General features: G+C 34.1%; 3 protein-coding genes across 3 annotated transcripts in view; 1 reads left to right on the top strand and 2 right to left on the bottom strand.

Moving 5' to 3' along the window:
• Window positions 1-16,001, bottom strand: part of LOC144841978 (signal peptidase complex subunit 3-like) — an 82,636-nt gene that overhangs the window by 41,572 nt on the left and 25,063 nt on the right. The gene's annotated exons all lie outside the window — the stretch shown is intronic.
• Window positions 2,737-10,549, top strand: LOC144841966 (electron transfer flavoprotein-ubiquinone oxidoreductase, mitochondrial-like). Its single transcript, XM_078698282.1, has 13 exons — window positions 2,737-2,768; window positions 3,227-3,340; window positions 3,837-3,989; window positions 4,697-4,855; window positions 5,323-5,441; window positions 5,968-6,045; window positions 6,625-6,771; window positions 6,899-6,964; window positions 7,517-7,735; window positions 8,163-8,331; window positions 8,768-8,950; window positions 9,298-9,519; window positions 9,762-10,549. Exons 1-13 carry the CDS (start codon window positions 2,750-2,752, stop codon window positions 9,923-9,925), a joined length of 1,812 nt encoding a protein of 603 aa, XP_078554408.1. The 5' UTR covers window positions 2,737-2,749; the 3' UTR covers window positions 9,926-10,549.
• LOC144842141 (large ribosomal subunit protein eL21-like) lies at window positions 10,947-15,834 on the bottom strand. The gene is made up of 5 exons (XM_078698524.1): window positions 15,783-15,834; window positions 13,025-13,192; window positions 12,609-12,721; window positions 11,781-11,931; window positions 10,947-11,106 (listed from the first exon to the last, which is right to left on the bottom strand). Exons 2-5 carry the CDS (start codon window positions 13,157-13,159, stop codon window positions 11,017-11,019), a joined length of 489 nt encoding a protein of 162 aa, XP_078554650.1. The 5' UTR covers window positions 13,160-13,192; window positions 15,783-15,834; the 3' UTR covers window positions 10,947-11,016.

Here is a 16,001-nt window from a genome sequence, read left to right as displayed (position 1 = left end):
TTTTGCCCATTTATTGCGAAAAATAATGTTTAAAGTACATATTTATTTCATTTATCTACAGTAAGTGTTGCTACACTTTATATTGCCCATTTAATGAGAAAAAAAGTAAATAAATATGTAAATAAGGTACATATTTATTTCAGATGCTTTACCTTTGGAAATGGTTTTCAACAATTGGTTTTTCAATTGTTAAAGATATATTGTCCCCCAGAAAAAATAATTGTTTCAAAATTTTAATGTCACATAATACTAATAGTTATCCATTTTGACCAAAAATTGGATCGAAGAGAAATTTATTTATCTGAAAAAACTGTAATTTAAAGCAAAAATAGTCAAATTGGCTGCCAATAGGTTTTTGGTTGGATTTAACGATTTATTTTGTAATTTTATTTTATTGAAAACATTTGTTTTTTCCCGTTTTTTTTTCTACTAAAGTGATTAGCTTGACCTATTCAAAGTATTAATTAACTAATCTTCATTTTTCATGTTTTGGCAGACAATACATCTGTAAGTGTTATTACTTTATATTTTGCCTATTTTATTACTACAAATAAAGTAAATAAATATATAAAGTACATATTTATTTTATTTATTTATTTGGATGCTTCACCTTTGGAATCAACTGATCAATTCAAATACAAACTACAACATTTAAACTAAAACAATAAAAATAATAGTAACAGAGCTATTATCAACTGACAGTAAAGTTTTAAATTAACCAAAACATGGTACTTTTCAGAGAATTATCATTAAAAACATAAAAATATATATATTAGGATTCTCATTTTATTTAAATTATGTTTTGATAAAATTAAAAGGATATATATGGCATTTAATTACAGGTGTTTATGTAAAACGAATTCATCAAATGAATATATTACGTATTTTATTTAAAATTCCCAAGATATGATACAACATTTAGCTCTGCAACATTAGCCTACATGTTAATTGTAATTATTAACTGACAGAAACGTTTCAAATTAACCAAAACATGCGGCACTTCAGTCTTCAGAGTAGTATCATTAAAAATATAAAAATATACATTAATTAGGATTCTCATTTTATTTAAATTATGTTTTGATAAATAGCAAATTAAAGGGATATACATGGCATTTAATTACAGGTGTTTATGTAAAAAGAAATCAAATGTATTTTATTTAAAATTCCCAAGATATGATACAATATTATTAATATTAGCCTACATGATAATTGTAATATTACAGTAATAAGTACTGTGTTTACTAACCTTTAATAATGTCACACTTGTTTGTACATAATACGATAAAAGAAACCGACAATTAACACATGAAACACTGTTAATTCCAACCTATTGCCTTCAAAATTCCCCAGGGCTACATTTATCAAATTCAATGCGAATACAATTAGGCCTTACCACACATGGACGCTCGACCACAGGGCCAGGTTTGATAAAACATTAACTGCGTTACTAACCCAAGAATATTACAATACAAGATCTTACCTTTTTACTGCGTAACCAATCGATAGTTATGTTATATTTCTTACAGCAGTAAGATATACAATTCTCAAGAACAATAGTTATTGTTAAACTTCACATGTCGTCTGCTTCCAATGTTTTGTCAGTCGTGTTGTTACTAGAGAGACTACCACACTTCCACTACCACTCTCAATAAACTGGGTTAGTTTGGCGCCCTCAATTTATTAAGAAAGTACTTTACTTTGATTGGTCTTAACATCCGGTGAAGAAACATTTTAATATGTACACATAATAGTTATTACAATTTGACAAATTAATAATGTGATGTATTTACTTGAAAAAACCGTAATTTAAAGAAAAAGATGAAAATATCGTCTGCTAGACAACATTAAATTTGGCTGTTTATTTTGCCTTTTTATACGTGTAGTCATTATTTAATTAATTAAGCATATTGATAAGGAATTGCCTTTTTAAATGCGTAACACGAAAATTCCCAAAATTTATGAAACAGTAGATCCATAATTGTAATGTAATGATCAATAGATTCTCTTCACCTAACCTTTATAACAAAAACAAGAATTTAACTTATAATTAATTTTAGGATTGAAATCGAAACCCGAGTCTTTGGATAATTTTAAGGCGTCCACAATCAATATCCTAACTTTGTAAGTTATGTATTTAGCTGACTTAAATAACTTGAGAACTTGTACGTCTATGATATATAGATAATATGATCTAACATAACATTTTGGAAATTAATGGCTTTTAATATTCAATATCAACTTTTCGTTTCAGAGACGTACATAAAGATGTTATATTTATCCGCATTTAAAGGCCTCTATATAATTATAAATATTAGTATAACATTTTAAGTGCAGTAGTAGTATTTATCTCCTTCTCTTTCTTTTATTAATACATATTGTTTTCTTTTCATAATTTTCGTATAATTAAAAAAGTGTATAAGTTCTATAAAATATAAATAAGGTAATGTTAAATAATTATATCCTAATACATTGTTTTACTTTAATTTAATGTCCGACCGATTTAATAGAAACTTGTATCAGGAAGATGTAAACTAAACTTATTTTACATCTCTCTGCTTTTGCCAAGGAGGAATTAAATTAATTGCCAATGCTGGTACCACTACATTTGATTAGTCCGGTACCGTCAAGTTAAAATAAATTAACATACACAACATAAATACGTACATACAGTATACATACACGACGTACCGTACCTCACAGAGAGATCTAAGTTGCTCATTTCAAACTAAAGATGGCGCTACAGTGGGTGATGAAACCTAAATGTTTTGGTACGTAAATTTACTATTTTACCTAGTTTTGAACATGCTTTATTACATAAAAATATTTGCAACTCGTTATTATCAGTTTATATAGTAAACCGGTGTAATTTATAATCCAGTTTAGGATATGATGATGTAATTTACACTTTGGTTATTTGTAGGCCAAGCTCACGATTGTCACACTGCACTGTGAGTGAGTCACTGACTAAATGAGGGCTAGGCTACTCCACTTGTCTATTCGGTCTATCTAGGCCTAGGCTAGCTAGGGACCTTGACCTTGTGATGAAAATTGGGTTCTGACACTCTGTACTGTTTCTATCATAAATTGATTTTAATTTTTTTTTTAAATCTATACATTTTGACAAATTAATAATATAAAAAAAAGTAATTTATGCCCGGTATGACCCCCCTATTGTAATTTATTTTTGTAAATTAATATTTATTATTAATATTATAACTTTTTTCAGGGCATTTACTCAAGCAAATTGGGTCACGATGTCTGTCTATGAGTTCAAGTACAAAAAATAAAATAACCACACATTACACAGTGGTACCACGAGAGAATGACGATCGCTGGAAAGGTGAAACTTCTATAATATCTAAATTTCTGTAACCAGTATAGGCCTATAGACTACGACCAGATTCAATGCAGTTTTCCAAATCCGATTCACAACTCATGCAGTGGCGGATTCATGAGAGGTTGGGGCGGGGTGTGGTGGGGGTTACTTGAGGCCCCTCAGAACATAATTAGGGTTGAAGAAAGTTCAATTGAGAAATATCAAGCCAGCAGTAACCTCAAACTTAACCGTATCCAATCCAAACCTATATTTGATATAGACTACAAGCAGATTCAATGCAGTTTTCCAAATCCAATTCACAACACATACAGGGCGGATTCATGAAAGATTAGGGCGGGGCGGGGCGGGCCCCACTCTTGACGCCCCTCGGAACATATTTAGGGTTGGAGAGAGTTCAGTTAAGAAATATCAAGCCAGCAGCAACCTCAAACTTAACTGTATCCAATCATTAACCCCTTTTTAAAAATTAAATTAAAAGTTTTGTTTATTTGTTGTATAGATGTGGATATGGAGCGATTTGGGGATGATGTCGATGTTTTGATTGTAGGTGGTGGACCAGCGGGGCTTTCAACAGCTATCAGACTTAAACAACTTAGCCAAGAGAAAAATCATGAATTGAGGGTCTGTGTGGTAGAAAAAGCCACAGAAATAGGTTTGTTAATAGGTCCTACTAAACACTACATGCCACACAAAAGTACACATAAAAGTACTATACGCGCATTACACTAGACGCCAATGCACGCTAGTACTCCCATTTTAACATAACCCCTAAATAATCAACCTCACTAAATCAAGCAAAAATGAACCTAACCCTCAATATTCCCCTCTAATTGTATTAGCACCCTAAACATAGGAGCATTGTACTATTATGTATGACGTGTGTTTGCATGTTTAGTAGTTACCGATGTAAAAATATTTACAGTCTTGGTCAAATTGTTGTTCAAACCTCAGTATTTTAAAAATAAGTTAGTGCATTCCTAACTAAATGAAATTAATTTGTCGTATTTTATGTCCTTTGGAGCACTGGTGATGTATGTATATTTGCTCTCATTAATTTAGTAAAACAATAATTTTATTTTCTGGTTATAGCTTAATTGTTTTATTTCATACATACCCAACAACAAGCAACTCGCCACTTACAGGGATAAAATATATTATGCTTATATAAACAAGCTATGTTTACACTATCGGACTTTATGTGATAATGATTTCATATCACTACCATATTTGGGAATATCACTACCATATTTGGGCACGTCACACTTTTTTTGTCAAACTAGTTAGATAGTGTAGACAGACTTTAGTCTCTACAGCTTTTGCTTGATGATATTCAGTTATATATATTTGTATTTTTTCTAGGTGCCCATACTTTATCAGGAGCTTGTTTAGAGACACATGCTTTTGATGAATTGATACCAGACTGGAAAGAACGAGGGGCACCAATGAAGACTCAAGTAAAGAAAGATGTTTTCTTGTTTCTAACAGAGAAGCGTAGTATTAGAATCCCAATAATGAAAGGTATGTTTAATTTAATTCATTCAAAGATATAGTGTATTTGCACTTAGCCTTGCTGTTAATGAGGAGATAGAGAAACAACCTTTAAGTTATTGTTAAGCTCTGTCTACACTATCAAACTCTATGTGACAAAAAATGTGATGATGTCATACCACTACCATATTTAAGCATATCACTACAATATTTGGGCACATCACACTTTTTTTGTCAAACTAGTTTGATAGTGTAGACAGATCTTAATTGAATTCATCTCAAAGATACAGTTTATTTGCACTCAACCTTGTGGTTTATGAGGAGATAGAGAAGCAAATTTTAGTTAGTGTTATGTTATTTGTGCACTTTAATAGCTTAAGTTCTGTCTACACTATCAAACTAGTTTGAAAAAAAAAGTGTGATGTGTCGAAATATGGTAGTGGTATGACAGACATCATCATGATAATAGCTGTAAACTGTTTGTTATTTTGTTTTAGGTCTTCCTATGTACAATCATGGTAATTACATTGTCAGACTTGGAAATGTTGTGAAGTGGTTAGGGGAACAGGCGGAAGAGCTTGGAGTAGAGATATACCCTGGCTACCCAGCCAGTGAGGTAGGACATGATTTAATACTTTATAATCATGTATTAATTTGACATTGATAGAAGCAGGGAAGAGTCAAATGGCTGTTATGTACCTAAAGAGCCAACAATATTGGCTAGAGTTTAAGCCTGACTCGCTCCTAGTTCTGGTGGTGGAACAAGTCTTCTCGGATAAGTACTCTAAACCATAGGTTCAGTGTACACAGTTATAACCCATGTGCACTTTAAAGAACCCAGTTCATCATTCGAGACGAGCAGGGGGTTACCCGGCGAACTGGTTCACAAAATAGCCCCTATATCAGGGGGATTACCTCCTATCTGATAGGACAGTGATTAATTTACTATTGGTAATCCTTGGCCACATGTGCCTAAAGACATAAAATAAAATAATTTCCATTATTCTATTGAGGCTGTCATTGAAAATCGATTGGTATATAAATCAAACAGTGACTAACCAAAAACAAGCCAATGAGATGAGAGAAGCTATGGTTTTCAACAGCAGTTAACATTGACAGATGTTTTTATTTATTGATCATAGGTTCTATACCATGAAGATGGGAGTGTCAAGGGTGTGGCAACTTCAGATGTAGGAATTGCAAAAGATGGATCACCTAAGGTAAAACATTTCTTTCTAGTGTTTCTTGAGTCTTGCTCTTTTCTTCCCACCTGGTACAGTGCCTTGCATGATTAGAGAGGTTTTGCAATCTTACGAATACGATAACGAAAACGGATACGTCACGCACACGTATTCGTTTTCGTAAGCCATAAAAAAAATATTGAGGCGCGTCCAAAATATGACTGCGGTAAATTTGAGCGAAGCGCAGGTACGTGTTGCTTGGTGCTTGCCTAGGCCTAGCGTAACATCAAAGCGAGTGAGGACTTTAAAAACTGCTATTTATCAAAATTGACTTGGCATTTTAGTAAATTACTTTAGTAAATTACTTTCAATAAATCTATAATTATATTATAATCATGAATCATTCCTGGTTCAAATGCAAAATGTGCAAAATAGATCAAAAACTATACTCGTTTTGTAGTTACGAATACGCTTTACGAATATGAAATGGGGATCAGCTCAAAAGTTTCACAAATGTATGACGTATCCGTTTTCGTTATCGTATTCGTAAGGTTGCGAAACCTCCCTATTGTTTAGAATTCACATGTTGTTAAAATTTACCTCATCTTTTATTGTCAGCCTAACTTCGAGAGAGGTATGGAGCTACATGCAAAAGTAACTGTATTTGGCGAGGGTTGCCATGGACATCTATCAAAACAACTTTACAAGAATTTTAATCTAAGGGAAAATTGTGATCCGCAGACGTATGCTATTGGTATCAAAGAAGTAAGGTTTTCTTTTAATTTTTAAAATACATTATTTATGAACTGTTTGATGTGAGTATGTGGTACTGTTATGATCCTAGTAAGCAAATTTTGAGAAGAGAAACAATATGTAATATTTTATTTTTCAGCTATGGGAAATTGATCCAGCTAAACATGAACCTGGTAAAATTGAACATACTGTTGGTTGGCCATTGGTAAAAAAAACTTTTATGTTTTCATAATTGTATTGATTAATAATAGCTGAATTATGCTTATAACCAGTGGTGTAATGCAGAAGCCATAGGCCCCTGGTTTAGGAACCATATGTGGCCCTCTAATGCTGGAGGGCGGGCGTTTTAGTTTTTTTTTACATATTTTAATGCCTGTTTTTGCCTCCATAAGCTCCAGAGCCCATGGGTTTAGCCAGTAAGCACTCATAGCTGTTACGCCACTGCTTATAACAATGCAATTGTATTTGTGAGAATGTGCAGATTTCCGCAATAGCTTATATTCAGCATAGTCAAATCAATATTATATACATTTACAATTTGTGACATTGTAACAATTAAGACATGTTTGGCATTCCATACCCAAATGCTATCTATAAGGTAGATTTAAACAAAGGTTGAATACAGTGTTTAATGGTTGAACTAAGACACTGTATAATATTTAACTATTGTTTTTTGGCTGTGCTGTTATACAAACGTCTACAGTAACTTTATTTTATATACTTATTGCATTATAATATTTTTAAAATATTTAATTAGAATATACAAACGTATGGAGGTTCGTTTATATATCACCTTGATGAAGGTTCACCATTGGTGTCGGTAGGCTTTGTCATTGGTTTGGACTACACCAACCCATACCTAAGCCCTTACAAGGAGTTTCAGAGGTTTAAGCATCATCCAGCAATTAAACCAACATTCGAGGGCGGTAAAAGGATAGCATATGGAGCAAGGGCTCTCAATGAGGGTGGCCTACAGGTAATATGTTCTTTTTAAATGTTTATATCTTTTTAATTTTATGTATGTTTGATTGCAAGCGCTTGTAATTTCTTCGGATTGTTAGAAAAAATAAAGTTTTTACAGTCTTATATGTATTATTTTGTATGTATTATTTACATGTTGTATTGTATGTATTGCTATTTGTATTGGTACCCCTGTTAAGTGTAAATTTAAATAAAAATAAATAAACAGTGGAACTCCTCCTTTTGAGGCACACCTTTAACACAAAGGCCAACCCCTAAAGAGCAGACACCCCTATTACATTTTTGGGTCCTGAAGGTGTCCTCTTAATGGCGTTCTACTGTACGTTTTCGTTTATGGAATGTTTTCCGAGAGAGGAAAATTGACTGTATAGTTACTATATAAATTATCAAACCTATATTTACCGATTAATTTTATTCTCCAGTCCATTCCCAAGTTGGCGTTTCCTGGTGGCGTCTTAGTTGGTTGCAGTCCGGGATTCATGAACGTACCAAAGATTAAAGGAACGCATAACGCCATGAAGAGCGGCATGCTGGCGGCAGAATCAATCTTTGACAAACTTAGCAATGAAAATTTAACATCAGAAACAGCAGGTATGTTTGTTATTATATATTTATCTATCCTGGCTGACCCCATCAGTCAAGAACTGGTCTCCCAGATCAGTGGCTGTGATGTACTAGTACACCGGGTTAATCCCCTACTTGTCTCGAAAGATGTACTAGGTTCTTTAAAGTGCACATGAGCTGGATGTGTACACTGGACCTACGGTTTATAGTTCTTATCCGGGAAGACTCATTCTACCACCAGAACCATGGAGCAAGTGAGCCTCAAACCCTTGCTGATTTTATGCTATGTAATTACGGTTCTACTGTCTTAACCGCTCGACGACTCACTCAGGTATTTAACAGTGATTGACTCGCTCTCCTCTAGGACTAGCATTGGGTTCCAATGTCTCCCCATCCATCTGTGATGTAATCCACATAAAATGACCGCCCCTTTTTTTACAAATGTGTTTGTCTTGAAATTAAGGTATTTATTGTGATGATTATGAAGATCGCATCAAGAGCAGTTGGATTTGGAAGGAGTTGTATTCCGTACGGAACATCCGACCATCATTTCACTCACCTCTTGGAGTTCTAGGGACCATGATGTATACAGGACTATTCTATTTCATCGGCAGGGGGAAAGAACCATGGACTTTAAAACATAAACGTGAGTTGATTTTGCTTCACAAACTCTTCCCAAATTCACAATATTTTGTAAGGAAATATACTTACTTACGAACTTATATGACTAGATTCCTCCATAATTTCCTATCTGCCATTGTGACAGACAGTTCTTCTCTCTGCATACCAGTATCCGTCTCTAGTAAATCAATGTATGTAAGTGCTTCTTCCTTGTTTTGCAAGCCCATGTTTTGGCAATAATTAACCTCTTCAGGGGCGACCTACAAAGGGAAAATTGTCTGTCTCACCTGTAGTTCTCCTTTCATCGAGGTTCTTCTATACGTATCATTTATAAATAATAATAATAATAATATTGTATTGATTTCTTATTAGATAAGGATTCCGAGACCTTAAAACCAGCCTCGCAATGCACCCCTATTGAATATCCTAAACCAGACAACGAGATCAGCTTTGACTTACTAAGTTCAGTTGCATTGAGTGGAACAAACCACGAGGGTAACCAGCCTGCTCATCTAACTCTTATGAATGATGACGTCCCGGTTGAAAAAAATCTTGCAGTGTATGATGGACCAGAACAAAGGTTTTGCCCGGCAGGTAAAGACCGAATATTATTAAATACGTTTGAAACCGATTGGTAATAGTTTACTCCATGTATTATGTAAAGACATGCTATTCAACTTCATACAGTAGAATCCCTATTAAGGGGACGCCTTTGGAATCAGGCCTTTTTATTTTTTCAATTATGCAAATTATTTTGTATTAATTAATGGCATGCCTCACTTGGCGCTTATGTAATATTTGGCAAAACATCATATATCAATCAACTTTTCTAACAGGTGTTTATGAGTATGTACCGGTTGAAGAGGGCGACGGAATGCGATTACAAATAAACGCTCAAAACTGCGTACACTGCAAGACATGCGATATAAAAGATCCGAGTCAGAACATCAACTGGGTTGTACCGGAAGCTGGTGGTGGGCCTGCATACAGCGGCATGTGAGATTAATATAATGTATATAAGATAACAATAGGATGTTACTGAATCGGTAAAGAAATGACAATGAAGAATATGCCATGATAAAGAATATTTTAGCTAACTATTAGTTAACATGTTAATGTTAATTCAATGAAACAATACAGTGTGTGTGGTACTGTATCTATAATTATCCAGTATCAGGCAAATTATGTGATACAGTCTCACATGTGATGCCTATCATAGGCCATAAACCAAACCTTAATATAATACAGGTGCCACATGTGACACCGTATTACACAATTTGTTGAGATACAGTACGGTGAATTGTGTAGACTGGCAGGGTATAGAAAGGGGCTATAAAAAGCATTTATAACTTGTCAAGGGCTGTTAAATTAATTAAAATATTGTGAATCTTATGGGTTACTGTGATTGACTGAATTCATGGACAAACTTTACATTACAGTACTGGAAAGGGCTGGGATATGTATTCCGTTTCTGTATCATATATTTAATATACCGATGCTTTGCAATATTTATACTGTACGGGTGTGAAATCAGTTAGGTCAGGTTTTACACATATCAAATTAAAAATTTAACATTTGATTGCACTTGGTATCTGTTAAATTAAAGTATGTTATATTTCATTGACATTTTTGTATTGTTTATTTTTGTGTTAGTGTAATGTATTACAATCTGTGAATAAAGCTGATTTCACATCGTACCTGGATTCGTTCCTGGGCCGTGAGGAAAATATCACAAGCGTTGAGCACAAATATCTGTAGGTAATTCAATCTCGCTGTTGATTGGTCAAAAGAAAAAAATCGTACGATTTCAGAAAACAAATGACTTCTTAATCCATCTCACCGAGGTGTGAATGATCCTATACTTTAACCACTGAAGCCATTTTCCACAACAATTTTCTCAAGGCACCGGACCAAATCCAGGCGCGATGTGAAAGCAGATTTAGGCATTTTAATCACAGCAGGATTTGGACCCAGAACTCCAAACCTATAACTACATACTACTAAGAAATTAAACCCAAATATTCAGTCTTTCATTAGATTTTATTATCAGACGATTTACAATGTAAATACAATTTTTACGCTTGTAGACATTTATGCAATGAACTCATATGGGATGGGCTCTACCAATTGTGGTTGGTTGTTCTTTGTTGTGACAAAGTGTCCTGGTCTGGGTTGTTTAGCCTGAGAAAGAAATGATACATTTAATTAATGAATTATATTAAAACTAATATTGTAGGCAATGAGATGGGGATAATTTTGTGTCCCTGGAAGCATTTTCATTTCAGAACATTTTTTTCTCTTTCCTTTTTCTGTACAGAGTTTTTGATAAAAAATTATAATAAGAGCGGCGAAACCCAAAAAGCGAAAACTTATGAAGGACTGCCAAACATAAAAAATAAGGTACAATTTAAAAAAAAAACAAACCAAAGTATATTTAAGTTAAGGCTGAATATAACTGCCTGTGACTGTATTCACCAATCAAAGTCAAATATTTCACTTAAGTCAAAAAATATTACAGAATTTTACTTAAGTGCTATTCATTTTAGATAGGAGATTTTTTTTTTAATTTTTAGGGTTAAGTGTTCTAAGTGGTGAATATTGTTACTTAAAGTTCAGGTAATGGGTCAAAATATTCAAATTGAGGTCAGAGGTCAAAGATGAATTTTAGAAATTTGACAAAATGGGTTTTCATAACCAGCATGCTTCAAACATTTATAAAACACAATGTTTACACTTTCCGCATGATTTGCACACAAAGGTATTTTTAAATAATATTACCACAGAATGCAGATAGTTTTTGGATTTGGGACGGCCTAGAGTTAAATTATAATAATATGTGCAGTTGAAACTCTTACCTGTCGCCTAAGGTTCAACCTTTCACCAGACTCCTTTGCAGCCTTTTTCATTTGCTCGTTCTTTGCCACTCGGTTTAAGAAGTCAGTCCTGCACTGTGATGGCTTGATGTGCTCAACGCGTACATTGATTCTCTTTGCAATGATACGATGTCTAGAAACGAAAATCACAAATATTTAATTATCAATTCAAAATTCATTTACTTGTCATAACCTACACAGGCTAACCTAAAGTAGGGGTTTTGTAAATATTCTTTAAAGATGTATTGTCCCCCAAAATCATGAAAAATGAAGATTAATTAAATCAGACTTTGAATATGTTATTTTGTAGTTTTAATAAAGTTAATCACTTCCATAGAAAAAAAAAAACAAAAAAAAAAAACAATTGTTTTCACTTATAAAATGACAAAATACATGGTTAAATTCAACCAAAATCCATTGGCTAGCAGCCAATTTGACCATTTTTTGCTTTAAATTAAAATTTTTTCAGGTAAATACATTTTTTTTCGATCTAATTTTTGGTTGAAGTGGATAAATATTATGTTACATTAAAATGGAATATTCAACACTTTATGTGACAAAAAGTGATGTGCCCATATATGGACATGATGATGTCATATCACTACCAAACTTGGGCACATCACACTTACTTTGATAGTGTAGACATAACATAAAGTCGTTCTACCCAGCATTTTGTAACCACAACCCATTTGAGTGCGGTTTGATATTCTTACAACCCTCATTTGAGTAAATACTTACTACTTACTTACATTAAGTAAGTAAGTTTGAGTATTGGTGCACACAGATAAACCGCCAAATAAAACAACTTACTTGATTTGTTTGTTGACAACCACGCCAACTGCGTGCGGTGTTACATTGTAAATGCGACCAGTCTTACCATGGTAGGCTTTGTATGGCATACCTTTCTGAAATGCACCATTTCCCTACAGAAAACAGAAGAGTATCATATAGCTGACTGGCCTAATATCCAAATCATTTCTTATTAAAAAGTACACAACATCTCCACCTTTTTGAAAAATCTGAAATCTTTATTTATATTACATCAATTTCAAGTACTTAAAAACTTCTGTCATTTGTCATGGATAGAATCACCAACCCTAGGTCATAACAATCAAAGCAACGAAAAAAATCAACTTGAGGGGAGTATAATGAGATGGATGTTTCGGTCCCCTTTTTTTGGAGGTTGGGGACAGGAATTTAGGCTTAAGATAAAAAGGCTAACAAACCTTGATATCAACATAGTCGCCAGCCTTGTAGAGGGTCATGTAAGTGCTAAGATGCTCAACGCCATTTTCTTTATAGCCTTTTGAGAACATGTACCGAGTACCACGGCGGATACCTGTTGTATTCGTTTTTACCATCTTGCTTTAGTTTGTCCCAGTGGATTCACTGATCTATGAATGAAGATAAAAATTTAACTGATAATGAAAAAAAACAGAGAAGTTTAAAATAAACAAACATTTTATTTCTTTTAGAAAATATATTTTATATTTAATAACAAAATCTAAACTTCAACACACTATAATATAAACAACACATTTACCCCCTATACAACCACAACACACACGATTGAACTTCACCCATGGCCTAGCTAGAGTAAAGCATGACCTGGAAGCTTCCACACTCTGTGCGGCCCGGATCCTGCGAGTGCAGTGTGACAAGCTTCTCGGCCGCTGAAACCGACCGACGGCCTAACGCCGTTGTAACGGATGCTAGTCAAGTCGCCCCATCGCAAAGTCGCCCCATACAAAGTCGCCCCTTACACAGTCGCCCCATCGCAAAGTCGCCCCAAAACAAAGTCGCCCCGACACAGTCGCCCCATCGCAAAGCCGCCCCAACGCAAAGTCGCCCCATCGCAAAGTCGCCCCATCACAAAGTTGCCCTATCGCAAAGTCGCCCCAAAACGTTAAAAAATAGTTTACAAGTGCGTAAAATGTCGCAATGATACACAAAATAACACGGAACGTGTATGCATAAAAGGGGAAGTCCCGCCATGTAGTCTCAGGTTACACGATCGTCACGCACCCCGATCATCAGAGAGGAAACCCCGACTAATCACTCCGCGGTCGCACTAACGTGCTAGCTTACCAGAGGGAAACCCCCGTAATTACTCCGCCGTTGTCGCACTACAACGCATCATCTGAAGATGGGGAAACCCCGCCGGAGTTTTACAATGATATCAGTCGCGTTCGAAATCGGTCGCGTTTAATTTTGGTCGCGATAAAATGATGTTATACTATCTAGATTATTTTTACTTTGGTCGATGAATATTTATTATTATTAGGCCTATATTTAATAATTGATTTTTGTTTTTATTTTACAGGTCAGTATGATGAGAAAGATGTGTGCCTTAAAAAATGACAATTTGTAAACATAGTTTAAGATTATAGTATTATCCAGCATAATGTAATGTCATTTAACAGTACATAATTATTTAAATGTGAAATATTTTATAGGAAACGTAGGCTGCGTCTGTGTCTTTTATTTTATATGCAACAAATTACGTAAAACAATTTATTTATAAACATTCAGTTTACTATTATATACATAGTATTACAATGAACATTGATTGTAAGCCTTGAAAGGCAATCCCATCATTATATCCATTATAAAATTGCATCATATCACCACTATATGTCGTAAATGATGACGTGCGTGTGTGTATTCGTCGTACGTCCGTGTACGTATTACTCCGTGTCTCTGTCTTGTTTAAATTAAAATTAAATAAACACCCGATATGAGGATATTTATTAGGCATGATAATTAGAATGTTCTATAACCAAAAGGGTTGAAAAGAATTTCTTCAGTAAAATGATCATTGTGCTGTTGAATAAAAGGCGACTCGCCATCTGAAACTCTGAAACCAATCGGAGCTGCGCCTTCTGGTATCTGTTTCCTCACAGCTGCTACGTCTTTCTGCTGACCGTCGGGGATTCCCCTTTTTAAAAAACACGCACACGATACTGTACGATGGTTTTTCCATGGTCAATATGTAGCGTTTTAAATTTTACTAAAATACCTGCATGTAAAACAATCATATCGGCGATGAAATTTTTTTTTTTTTTCTTCATTTTGAAAAGTCATAAAATTAAGACACATAACTTGTCAATAAATGCAAAATGATCAAGTAGCCTATAACACTCATTGTCTTACAACACTGTTATTGTTTTAACTACTGTAAATCTATACGAAGGCCTACTACACATTTATACATTTATTATATTATCCTAAAAATTGAGCTGGTATCCACGCGTAGGTTGAAGAAAGATTCGTAATTGTGGCTCTGGTAACTAATTTTAAAATCATATTAAATTAACATTTTCGAAACTATAAATCAGGGATAATCTTTTTAGAACTTTCAAACAAGGGAGTATTTTTTTAATGATTTTTAAAAGCACATCACTCCATTAAAACCTGTAAAATAAAAATTAAAACACAAATTATGTATATAATAGGATAAACATTATAATGTATGCGACATAATAGCGCGACCAAAGTAACAACGCAATCGATATCAAACGCAACCGATATGATTAAAACAGCGTACTACTAGCGGCGGCGCTTCATAATCATACAGAAATAAAACCGTGGGCGACTTTGCGATGGGGCGACTTTGCGATGGGGCGACTTTGCGATGGGGCGACTTTGCGTTGGGGCGACTTTGCGTTGGGGCGACTTTGTAATGGGGCGACTTTGCGATGGGGCGACTGTGCCGGGGCGACTTTGTTTTGGGGCGACTTTGCGATGGGGCGACTTTGTATTGGGCGACTTTGTATGAGGCGACTTTGCGATGGGGCGACTTGACTGGATCCCGTTGTAACGACACAATAGTTTCAATTTGGCTATTATATAAATATGTTATAAACTATTTTAAATCAAACTTCAACAAAGAAATAGTTTAATTTCATTTGGCTTTAATACAATAAGTGTACAAAAGATAGTTAATGTGTAATTATTCATATTATGTCAAGAAAATAACCGTACCAAAATCTCGCAATGTGGTGCTGGAAAAAAGGCCGAACGAAACGGACACGTGATTATTTTTTAAATAAATTCAAATTCAATTAAAACCTGTTAAAATGAAAATAATAAAACAGAATATTATTTATTTAGATTTAAAATATTATTTAATGATTACTTTAACACACATTATTTATGCAAAACCAAGACATTATATTGTATTAAAATATATATAGAAATAAG

This window comes from Antedon bifida, chromosome 5 (genome assembly GCF_963402885.1).
Source record: "Antedon bifida chromosome 5, ecAntBifi1.1, whole genome shotgun sequence".
Lineage (NCBI taxonomy): Eukaryota > Metazoa > Echinodermata > Crinoidea > Comatulida > Antedonidae > Antedon > Antedon bifida.
Note: the sequence above shows the minus strand (reverse complement) of the source record. Positions and strands in the feature narration are given on the sequence as shown.